The 12,830-nt window shown below is 37.4% G+C and overlaps 1 protein-coding gene across 4 annotated transcripts in view; it reads left to right on the forward strand.

The window, feature by feature from the left end:
- The window catches only part of DENND1A (DENN domain containing 1A), a 543,444-nt gene that overhangs the window by 166,136 nt on the left and 364,478 nt on the right, over positions 1 to 12,830 (forward strand). For all 4 annotated transcript variants that reach the window (XM_060100633.1, XM_060100635.1, XM_060100634.1 and 1 more), the window contains exon 4: positions 3,002 to 3,051. In XM_060100633.1, coding sequence (XP_059956616.1) covers positions 3,002 to 3,051 — 50 coding nt within the window. The remainder of the gene's footprint in view (positions 1 to 3,001; positions 3,052 to 12,830) is intronic.

Genomic DNA, 12,830 nt, shown 5'->3' on the forward strand with positions numbered 1-12,830 from the left:
TTACGTGGCAGTTGAGGTTGTACTGAGGCTGGTTGTCTGCAAGAGCTTGTGTAGGCGAGGAAGGGAGGGAGGGAGAAAGAGAGAGAGAGAGAGAGAGAGAAGAAAACAGGAGAATTACTTTCTACAAAGAAAGTTCCCTAGCCAAAGACACAGGTTCAAGAGAGAAAAATGGGTTGGTAACTGGCTAGTGACTGTTTTCCCAGTAAAATTAATATTGAAAGACTGTGGGACACTCTGCTATAAGCATGATGCTCAAAATATGTTTAAATCAGGGTTTTAAAGTCCCCTCTCTCAGAGAGTGGTACTTTTCATATTGAAGTAATTGTGTTTTTCTTTGGAAAGAGAGGATAAGGTAGTTACCTGTTTATATATGGGGAAAACATCAGTATTAAGAAAAATAGGTTTATTTCAGCAGTTTTTATTTACAGGAAACATTACTTGTTTTCCCCTCCCTGTTCCTGTCCTCCCCTTCCCAAACTGAGAAGTTTGATTTTTCAGTTCTGATTGAGATAATGTGTGAATTTGCCTAACACAGAGCAATGCTCGTTTTTGTTTTCTCCTCTGACAGCACACTACTGTGCTGTTTGACTTAAATTGGAATATCAAACTCTTGTAATATCACAAACATGAAGAAACATATTGTAATGCACAAACATGTGCCTACATTTGCCTATATTCCCTTCCCTCCTCCCCTCCCCCTGCCCCATTGCTTAATTAGACTTATCACTGATTTCTTGGGTAAAAAGGAAAGCTCTTGGGAGGTGGGTTATACTCAGCCTACATTGAGTATTTTGATATTTGTTCTAATATTATCTGACAGACAAGTTCATGGTTGCTTATTACTCTTGACATTAGAAAGTGGTAAGTAGTTTCTGTATTGTAGTGAGTAATAAGTTGGGCATATTAGATTTCTCTGACTCTGCTGTAGCCATGGGGGTCCTTTCTTTCAAAAATCTTGAGGGCTTTTGTCAGCTCAACTCCAGCATAGAGTAGAGGCGTACGTCTGCACCTGTAACTTTTGAAGGGTAAAGGGTAAATGTCTTTGTAGCTGGTGTTCGCAATGAGTGAGCACTGGGGACTGAGTTTTCAAGAATGCTTGGTACATAAACTAAAGTCAAGCAATGCTTTGTGGTATTTGAAACTTGACGTGAAAGGAATTTGTAAGGAATTTCTTTTTGTGTGTAAGTCCTAAGAGTTTTGTTTATGGGGGTTATAATATATTTTATAATTAAAACTGCAGACATTAAAATGAATGTGTTGTATGATCTCTTTGCCAATATTTGCCTGATAATAACATTATGCATTGAAAAATTGCTACTGTTCTTCTGATTCCCCATTACCTATTGCAATTTATTGTACTATGAGTTTTAAAACAGTATGTGTATGGTCTTATGAATATGCCACATTATGAAATTAATTAATGTATCAGTAATGCCTCAGGATATGCTGAAGTATTCTTACCCACCCTTTTTCCTTTTTCACTTTTCTGTTCCTTTACTGTATCATGACGTGCCTTAACAGTGCTATGATATACACCCAGCCCAAAATGATATTAAAAAAATAGGATATGCTCAATTGAATTATGTAGGCAGAACATGCTCTGGCAGAGAAAGTCAATGTGCTTTCTGCTTCATTGAGTGGGTTATTAGATTGATGTGGTTTATTTCTTGAGTGATAGAACTGGTTTTAAAAATAAATGAAGCGAGAAGCATCAATTCAGTTAGCATTGATAATTCATTATTATTGGTTAGAAAAGTGCTACATTTGTAAACTGATCTTTAATTTATCACTTGGATTAGGATTTGCAATGGGCAGGTTTGTTTTAATTTGAACCAGCTTCTCAATGACTGAAAAATGTGTTCTTCATTTTGTCTTGAAGTTGGATTTTAAATAGTTAAAAAGCAAATCAAATGCATGAAAGGAATACTTTTTAAAAATTTATAACATTGGTCTATGAACTTATGATAAGCACCAACTGTGGTCTGTCCAAGTCTGCAGTTAAACTTAAGTCAAGTTAGAGAAAATTCTATGAAGGAAGTAATGATTAATTACTTGGGTCTGTGTGTTGCTGTTTGTATATATTCTGCGTACGTGAAATGCATCTATTGGGAAAAGTCACACACCACTGTATGTTGTGTCTCATATAGTATTCTTAATGTTAGAAGTTTCTCTTTTATGAATAAGTCTTTGAAATGTCACTCTGGGTTTTTTTTTGTACCCTTTTTGTATACTTCCCCTGAGTAATGTGCTTGGTTTTATGTACCTACATATTTGTAAAAAAACATTTAAACTGGTAGTTTGCTTTGGATTTTTATAAATTACAAGCAGGTAAGTGTGTTCCATTTTGATAATGACGTTTAATGATAATGACTAAAAATACTGCACACTTAAAATTATTATAGTTTGATTACAAAATAAATTCATGCCAGAAATGGCAACTTCTTTATAAAGTAAGTAAATAAAGTTTTAAGCTCTAAAAAAATGTAGTTGACAATGTTCAGGGACAATTATCTTCCAGTTGGTTTTCTATTTTGCTTGTGATTTGGCCTATTGATGTTGGGAAGCGTTGTCTAATCCTGGCCCCCTCTGTTCCTAGGTAACAGGCAAAAACGGTGCCAGCAACAGCGGCCCTGCCAGGCCAAACCCATGTGGCTCGGTGTTATTCACTCTGATCCATATGGTCAGGCTGGAGATGGTCCCTGGAGGGGTGTTAACACTCAGCAACCCACCCGCCTCCCTCCCTTCAGAGCTTTCCTGCACGGCTCCTGCTGCTTGCCCATGTGTGATTCTTGATTAATTTTTCATTTTTAATGAAGTTTGATCATGTTTATTATTTCTCATGATTGACTGCCTGGTGCTCCTCCCATGTAATTGATAAAGCCCATATTTCTTCATCTGTCTCCTCTTTCTTTAGGGTAAAGTTACTAGATTGTGTGCCATGGTTAATGTTAGATTTATTGGTCCCATTAGATGTATAAATTATCTCTCTTTCTCTCCACAGGAAGTTCTACAGACTTTGACCAAGTTTTGTTTCCCCTTCTATGTGGACAGGTAGTGTCAGATTTTCAAACTTTACTAGAAAAAAAAGTGTCAATAAACCTGCTATGGAAAATAAAAACCATACCATTCTTAACATTCTGTCTGTTTAACCATGATTTAAAACACCTATGTTCCAAGGAGAGTTGCAGTATTCTCCTTTCCTGGGGATTTTATTGACACTATCAAAAAGTTTAAAGCCTAGAGCTTTGCATTGGTTAGTTTGTGAGATATATTTTGCATGACATTAAATTTTTTATTTTGGTTATCAGACTCAAACCATGATTAAGAATGGTTGGTATTTAATCCAGTGCTATTTAATTTTTATTGAAATAGGAATGTATTTGACTTAACCAAGTTGTATTACATAACTCCATGGCCTTATGAGTATTATATAGACTTTGTTTTTCTTAGACTTCAACTTAAAATTTAAATCAGCATAGGTCCAACTTGTTTAAAGGTGTTCAGCTATTTAAAAAGCACATTGCCAAATAGTGTCTTGCATTTTGTTTAGGTGTCTAAGAATGGTATCTCTGGGGAAATAAGCATTTTCAATAGATTTCTAGATTAAAAAATAAAAATCATCTAAACATTTCCTTAGTATTTGCATTATGATTAACTGTTTCTTCAAGTGGTATGAATATCAGAACTTGAAGATAATTAAAATAGTCTGAGGGTCTTTTTTTGTTTTTTTATTTTTAAACAAGCCAATAGCTTATTTTTAAATGGCTTATTTTTAAAAACAATTTTAGAAGAGCTTTTTTAACTTATAAAACTATAATTTACTAATAATGCTAATAAAATGACAAAACAGTCATCTTAATCTTATTTTCAAGGAGGGTCTGTTGTAGTTTTCATTACAGTTTAAGCATTGTTTTTGCAATCATTTATTTTTTTCACTTGATTGCTGCCTATTCGTAATGTTTTCTTCATGGAAAATTGAACTATTAGACTGTATAAATGTTAAGTTCCACTTTTAGTGACAGGTTTTAGAAGATATCATTATAAATAATAAGTGCCATAATCTGTTCCAAGAAAGCTATGCAATGTGCCCATCTTCAGGAAGGTTCTATCATATATTTTAGTATACCCAGACGAGGCAGGCCTGAAAGAGTTTAGTGATTTAGAGTGCGTGTGGGTAGTATACTGCTTGGATCTTTTCTACACTTTGTAGTAGCAGTGTCCTGGTTTATTTGGCATAAACCTAAAAATGGTGTGAGATGAGAACTGGTAGCCAAAGGAGTTTAAAAGAATACTAAAAAGCAAAGGAGTACTAAAAAGCAGCTTTGGAATGTTGCCAGCCACTTATAATCACTGTTTTCTGTGGTTCTAACATGTTATTTTTTAAAGCCAATCAACCATTGTAGTATTTCCAGACTCGGGCCTTTTAAAATCCTGGTACCAGGGCTGTTTTAGTAGCAGGTTGATGCTCAAAACAGAATAGCCTTAATTTTAAGAGGGTCAGCCTTTGTAATGAGAGTCTTCTTGTCTCTTCTTTATCCTATTCCTTCTAAAAATAGCAAGGAAGTAGGGTTTTGTTTAGAGACGTTTAATGCAAACTTCACATTTATATGTATGAATTAGTGATGCATGAAATCTCCTCCAGTTGCTTATAACATGTATTACAAATTATGGCAAGGGCATATTTATACAAATTAATAAAGCTGAAATGTTTTTAAAATGTGGCTAGGTATTTAACAAAGAAAAATAAGGATATGTTTTTACATGACTTAAACTAATATTAGAAGAAATAAGCAATGAGATTAAATCCCTCCCAACACACACACACACACACACACACACACACACACACACACACACACACTCCCCCTATCACATGCCACACATACATCTTTACTTACCTACCTGTCTGGGTGATTACATTCTGAAATGGAAGATAAACCGAGTCCTTAAGTTATAGTGCTAAAATCTGTTTTGTCACCAGTAACGGCTGATGTCTTTATTTTGTTAGAAAAACATCTTTCTTCTAAAATGCTTCTCTCCAAATTACCCTCCCCTAATCGTGGTCCTCATTTTTTTTTCCACAAAACAATTTGGGACAGAAATGTCTCTTTATGGATATATTTTAATCTTTACTGTATACAATGGTTCTTTCTTACATTGTATTGTATTATGCACTCTGTAGGCATTGATAACTTTTATTGATACAAAAAAATCACTTTAGTTGGGGGACTATATTTTTTCTCTTCTGTTGCCCCACTTCTAACTGTGGCATACTTTACTGCAGAAGAGATAATAATAATTAAGTTTGTTTACAAAAAATACAAAGGTTCTAATGTCACTGTTTTTTATTAGCTCACAGTTAGCACTGTCAAATGGATATGCCCAGATTCCGAGGCCCACAAAGCCCCGCAGAGGTATTTATGATATTGTTTGACTTAGAAAATATGTCGGCATGGGAGATGAGTAATGCCCCGGGTGATTACGTTCAAAAAAGAAAGCTACCTAATCTTTTCAGTATCTGTGCTTTTCTACCTCAAGGAACAGTAAATACAACTTTCTGACATTTCTAGTCTATATCAAGAGTGGGATTTTCACAGTCGTCATCAAATCACCCATTAACATTGGCATCTTGCTGTCTCTTCTGTTGTTTTAAGGTTTTTCTTTCTGAAACTAGGACTTATGAAAAATAATAATGCTGGTAGCTCTTCAAAAGAAAGTGCTTTCTCATATGTTATCTCATTTTATCCTTCTGTCATAAAAGATGAGAACAAGTGCTGTTATCATCATTGGAAGAAATCTAAGCTGTAGAGAAATTGTGACTTGCCCAAGGTCCGCTTAGGCTGCTAGCACAGTCTAGACATCCATCTCCCAAATGAGTACATTTCTCAGTAGACCACCTTGTGGGAAAACTAGTCACCAAATAGAGGGAGGTAAAGAAGGAATTAGTATTTCAGTTCTTAATTGATTCTAGTCAACATGCCGGACATTTTTACAGTAATACCTCATTTATTCTTCCCAGCAACTCTAGGAGATAGGTGGCGGTGGTATCTCTTTTACAAAAGAGCAAAGGAAGTTTCAGAATGTGTAGCATTATGTTGGGTGGTATGGAAATGGTATCAGACTTGGAGCTCTGCTGTCCATGCGTTTCTCAGTCTAGTCCAGAATGTATTGTGAAGACACAGTAAACAGTATCTATCCAAAAAGATAATGAGGTTGGGAAAGACTGAGATGGTCAGAGAAAACATCATATAGTGGGTGAGGCTTGTGTTGAGACTGCAAGGACAGCAAGAAGGGGGTAAGTGGAAGGGAGAACCCAACACCCCACATGCGCTGAAGAGCAAGGTAGAGGAGAAACCGCAAATGAGCCTAGAGATCTAGAGATCATTTGGCAGAGCAGATGGAGCCTCCTGCTGAGAGGGTAATGTGTGCCGAAAGAGCTTGGGCTCTGACTACAGGAGGCCTTGAAAATGTGTGGGAATAAGACCACAGGATTTTAAAGCTGAAATTCATCTGGCTTAAGCATCCCATTTTACAGAAGGGAAAGTAAGATCCATAGAGGTGAAATGACTTCCTTATGTCACAGCTATGTAATTACAGAGCCGGGGGGCGGGGGGACAGATAATCTTATTCCCAAGCCAGAGTTTTTTCTACCCTATCCTGTACTTGAAGCACTTGGTGGAAAGGAGCAGTGAAATGACAGTGCTGAGATCCCTGTATCACTCTCAAAAAGTTTTTATTATTGATGAAAGCAGGCTCTTCAAAAAGATAAAAAAGATCTGAATACCATTTCATATTGTGGTGCTACTTACTTGCTCTTGATAGCTGGCAACCTGCTTCAGCTAGTCAAAGCACTCAAGAGACTCACTGGATGGTGGAAAAGCTATTCTCCATGTTTGTGCTTATCTTCTTTCAGAACCCAGAAAACCAGCTACGATTCAGTTGTCCTACTAATTATACTAGTACACACAAGTGACATGAGCATGAAGTGAAATGACATCTTTTCAAGGGCAGAGGCATAGTTTAATGGTTTAGGATGTAATCACAGATGCAAATGTGGTTCAAATGCTATTTACCATTTTATTATGTATCTGTTATGTGCCACGCATTGTGTTGTGTTCTTTTCCTGCATTAACATCTTACACATTTGCAAGGTTGCCATTATCATAATGCCACATATGAGGAAGTAGAGGCTCAGATAGGTTCGCTAATGTGCCCAAGGTCCCACCATTGGTAAGTGGCGGAGCTGCTGTGGGAACCCACGTTTGTCTGACTTCCAGTTCCATCATATTTGTTCTATATCATACTGCCGTTGTTAGATCCATCACACCACAAAGAAAGTCACCAAGCAAACTCTTAACATTTATTTCAAAGGCAATATGTAGTTATTGTAAAAAAGTAGAAAATTCAGATAACTGAAGACAATGAAACCCATTTTTATTCAGATAATTGAAAGAAAATGAAACTAAGGCGCATGATTAGTGCATTAGTATATGTCTGCCCAGATCTCTCCTCTCGCTTCCACTTCTATGCATTCATCCTGCTGTGCTTTTCAAAACTGAATCCATTTGGCCACTTGCATCCCTTGTTTTCCACCCTTGGTTTAGTCCCTTGATTTAGCTTAAGCTCTTGGTTAAGCTGTGCCCCATGGTCATTTTCTGTAGCATTTGAGAACCATGAAGCAATTGGGCTTTAGTGGACAAAGCATTGGGGTATCGACCAGGAGACCTAGGTTACAGTTTTGGTTCTGCCGTTGACTTGCTCTGTGCCGTGAGGCAAGTGGCCTCTCCCATGAGTACCTTAGTTTCTTCATGGATGAAATGAGGGAATTGAACTAGATCTCTGCTGTTCCTTCTAGTTTTGATTCTTTGTTTTGTTTTGATACTTTTTCATTCTCCAGTTATGATTCATTTTTACATTGTCGGGCTCATGTAGATGAGGGAGTGGAGGGATCTCTCTTCTTAGAATTATCCAGTGAGTTTCTCGAGCAGAGTGTGTGACCTACTCTTGGTCCCCAGGCATTTTGGGTCAATGCCATTTTTGCCACTTGGATCTTTGAGCAGGGAATGTGAAAAACTGGAGTCTTAGGCAGATGGAAGTTGTGTTTATGGAAAGAAACTTTGAGGCTCATGTAGCTAAAGGTTGGGAGATGTGGTAGTTTGATAAAACTTGATTCCTGCCTGATGTCTCATATACAGTAAAGGAAAGGAGAAGCAGCTCTTATGGACGCCTTGCAGTAGGTGGCCCAACAGGTCATTGCTAGGAAGCTGTCATAAGCAGAACAGCAAAATATTTCTATTCCCTCTCTCAAATCTTATAATTTCATAACAATAGTAATTATTTTCATTGTGTACCTATTAGATGCCAGTTACTTTGTATACATTATTTCTAATCCTCAAAACCACTTTGCAAGGTAAGTATTATTCCCATTTTAGAGATGAGGCTCAGAGAGGTGCAGTAACTTGCCTGTGCTTGCATCCGTAGTGAGTGGCATATCTGGGATTCTAATCCAAAGTCCAAACCTTACTGTTTCATCTTCTTTCTCCTGCATTATAAGTCTCTTCCTCTATTGAATCATTCCCAACAGCTTAACAACAAGCTCTGGTATTCCTCCATCCTAATAATAATACCCATCTTTCACTCTTCATTCCCATTCAATTACTGCCTAATTCTCCACTTCTTGGAAGAGTTACCTACACATTTTTTTGTTTTGTTTTTCGGTACGCGGGCCTCTCACTGCTGTGGCCTCTCCCATTGTAGAGCACAGGCTCCGGATGCGCAGGCTCAGCGGCCATGGTTCACGGGCCCAGCTGCTCCGCGGCATGTGGGATCTTCCCGGACCGGGGCACGAACCCGTGTACCCTGCATCGGCAGGCGGACTGTCAACCACTGCGCCACCAGGGAAGCCCTACACATTTTAATTTATTGCTCAGCCCTCTTCAGCTTGTCACTCTACTAGAGCTTTTCTTATCAAGACTGTCTAAAACCTCCATGTTGCTCAATTCAATCGACATTTTTTTCTCTTTTCTTGATGCCTGTGGATTTGGTCGACCACTCCCTCCTGCTTGTTCTGCCTGGTGGTTCTTCTTTTCTTCTTTGATGATCTCTTCTCTACCCATCCTCTAAATTGGTATTTCTGTAACTTAATCCTGGATCCTCTTCTGTTTCTCTCAATTCTCTTCCTAAGTGATCTTATCGTTTACCATGGTGTTAAATACCATCTTTGTATAGACGATTTCCAAATTTATAGCTCCAGCCCAAACTTTTCCCCTGATTTCCTACGTAGTATGTTCAGCTATGTACTGGACATTTCTATTTACAGGTTTCTTAGACTTAACATGTCCCAAATAAAACTCTTGGAACTCTTCCCAAACACGTCAGACTTTCCTACCATTAAATGGTAATATGCTGCCTTTTTACTCCATCTCAGTCCATCTGCTGGCTCTAACTTGGATCTATCCACCTGATCCATTTTCACTCTCACTACAAGAGTTAAGCCACCATCCAGTCTCACCTGGACTATTGCTGTAGCCTCCTGACTGTTTTCTCTGTTCCTACTTTTGCCTTCTTCCAAACTGTTCTCCACGCAAGAGTCAGATAAAAATTTTAGGACTGTAGGCCAGACTGTTATTCTCTTGATTAAAATCATTCAGTACCTTTCCATTGCCATTATTAATCAATCAATCAGCCAATCCTAATTCTTTACCATGGTCTATGGGGCTCTCTGCATGATCTGGTGCTTGCTTTATCTAGCACCTTCTTAAGCCACTTCCTCCTTGTCTCTGGGGCCTTAACTGTACTGGTGAACTTTTAGTACCTTGAACATGCCCAGCTCTTTCCAGCTGAAGAATCTCTGTGAAGCTCCTTCTCTGCCTGAAATACCCAGTGCCTGCTTGTGGAGTGGCTGCTCCATCCCATCCTTTAGGTCAGTATTGTCATCATTTTTGAGAAGCTGTCTCTGACCACATTGTCTCAGTAGGGCTTTTCCTTCTCTTCCATTTTCTTCTGTCTTTGTTCTTTCTTTCGTTTCATATAACACTAACACAAGCTGTATGCTTTGAGTTTATTATGCTTCTCCAACTAGACAGGAAGCTCCACAGCAGGATGGATGTTGTATATCCAGCACTTGTTACGGTGCCCAATATAGTTGCTCAGTTTGTAAGATGGGTAACTAAACTTAAAAGTGAGGCTGATATAGAAAATCTGATTTCTCACTGGAAGATTGGAATCAAACTATCCATCCACTTGCTTCATGCCATTTATACACTGAACCTATAAATAACTTGAATATTAGGCAAAATGCTGTAGGAGGGGTCTTGAGTGGCTGACAGGCATTTAAGAGGCAGCATGAATTTTAAAGTCTGTGGTTGGAATGGTCATTACTTTTCTCCTCTGTTTTCCGTATTCACCTAGGCATGGGAAGCACAGCTGAGAGTGATTTTGGTCCTGGTCTCCTGGCTTAATTCTGGAAATACTCAAATTTGGTTTCTCTTGCTTAGTGGGAAGTATAGTTAGTCTGTTTGATGAGAGAACTATTTGAATTCCTCACATGCCTGATTTCCTTAAACCGAGTTGACAACTTCTTGGGAGGGTTTTCATCGTGTTTGGTGCAGCATGGCAGAATGGAAAGGACTTTGAACCAGAATTGGGCTTGGGTTTTTATTTTGGTCCTGGTTACTTTGAAAAAAGCAAACCCAAACCACCACCACAACAAAACACCCTGAGCCTCAGTTTCCCCATCTGTGAAACAAGAGAATTGGACGAGATGGTTTCTAAGATTCCCGCTACCTTTAATCATCATGAAATCTCTGATTCCTATAAAAAAGTGCATGGATTCTGATCCTGGAGGTAATCACAAAAACTGCAGCCTTTAAGGAAACCAACCCTTTCCCCAAAGTCATTTTTATGGAGAAATAGTAGAGAGGGAATGACAAATTCCTTGAAGACTCCTTTGAGTTAATCTGAACTCAATTTGACTGTTAATTTGAGTGTCCAAGGAAAAAATATTTTAGAGTTTAATGGTCTGGGGCTCTTAATGACTTGTACTTCACCCTACTAGGAATTTAAAAGGTGAATCAACTGAGAACAATGTGTCCCCTTCTAAGTTGTGGCAACCCAAAAAGAATCTTTTTCACTTTAATGCAAGAATGAGTAACTCCCTTGGTCACCCAGAGGACTCCCCCTTGCTGAAAGGCAGCCTTCCTTTCTCCACTTCAAGTATTACAAAGCTGAGTCAGTCAGGAAGATTCTAAACAAGTGGATGATTTTAACATGAATTTTAGTTTTCATTCAGATGGTAGCAGCTTGTATCTCTTTTATTAATTGTTCCTACTGTGGTCTAGCCTTTATACCAAATGCTTATCTCACTTATTCCTCAAATATGCTTTGAGTTGGGTGGTAGTTTCCAGGAGAAGAAACTGAGCTACTTAGAGGTTAAGTAACTTGCTAAATTAAGGCCCAGTTAGCAAGTGATTGAATTGGGATTTGAACGAAGTAAATGAGTAATGAATCTTTCTTTGAGCCTACAATGTAGCTGAAAGAATTTTCAGCCTTTTTAAAGGTAGTGAAAAGATAATAGAGAAATTAATGACATTCAAATCACAAACCAAGTTGTGTTCCTTCTGTGTCCTTTTCCTAGAAATCCTGGGCGTTTTCTTTTCATCTAGTCCTATCAATACCCTTTCCTTCTAGGATGCTTCTTTTTAAACAGGCTAGAAGTGAAATCAAACCCTGAGTTAAAATAATGAACAGTCATATTTTATATGATCACATAATAGTATTTCATAAAAGCATGACCTTATTTGTAACTTAGAATCACCCTGACCTGTTGGTTTAAATATTTCAATAATACAGGTTTTCCCCCTCCCCCAATGAGGCCCACTTTTTTCCCCAATCACTTTAATTATGTGAGCTAGAATCCTGTTTCTCACACATCTTTAGTTCTCAACCTTGTTAAAATTAATCATATAATCCCCCTTTAAAACATAGTATTAAATCACCATAGTAACACAGTATCCAAGCTTTATAGATAAAACATAACAGCCATAAGAAGGTAGTTTGGTGTCCCCTTGACAGCTCTATAACTTTTATAGAAATATGTTCCTTCTCCTGGCTTGTGTAAGGTGGAGGGATAGCGTTACTTACTTACACCTGTTTTATTACCACATTGCTTTTAAATTGCTACCTTGTTTTTGTTCACCTTCCTAGTTTAAAAAGGAGAGTTGGAACATTCTTTTCTTTCTGAATTATTTTCTTGTACTCTCTAACCACTCCTTGAGGGCTGGAATTGTTTCCTTTAATATGACCAGTAGGGTCCATTGACCTTTTGTCCTGGAATACCTTGAAAGTCTCTTTAATTTTCTTATGTGGCCTGTATAAGGGAGTTTTAGAAAAAAAGGCTATCCATATTTGAAAACTTAATTCACATCCTATCAAAAAACTCAATCAGTCTGCCTTTGGAAAAGGCCTGGTGAACCATGATTTTTCATTTCTACTGACAGTTTATAACAGATTATAGGTGAGAGCATCAATTTGAATATTTTATCAATTTGAGTATATTTTGTAAAATATGTTCTGTATAAGATACAATATTAGTTAATGAGTTCCTTTGAATAATTCAATGTCACATTCTAAAATATTATGTTAGCATAAATTTGTGTATGAGAATTTGTAATATTTAACTTCTTTTTAAAAAGGAATCTAAGCTAACTGGTAAACTGGTAAAATTTTAAAAAGTGGATTTTTAAAAACATTTTGTAACTTTAAAAAAGAGTTTCTAAATTAATGTGATTAGTAATACGCTTTTTTATTTTTTGAAGCAGATGTTTTCTATT

The sequence above is a fragment of the Mesoplodon densirostris genome, chromosome 6 (assembly GCF_025265405.1).
Source record: "Mesoplodon densirostris isolate mMesDen1 chromosome 6, mMesDen1 primary haplotype, whole genome shotgun sequence".
Taxonomy (NCBI): Eukaryota; Metazoa; Chordata; class Mammalia; order Artiodactyla; family Ziphiidae; genus Mesoplodon; species Mesoplodon densirostris.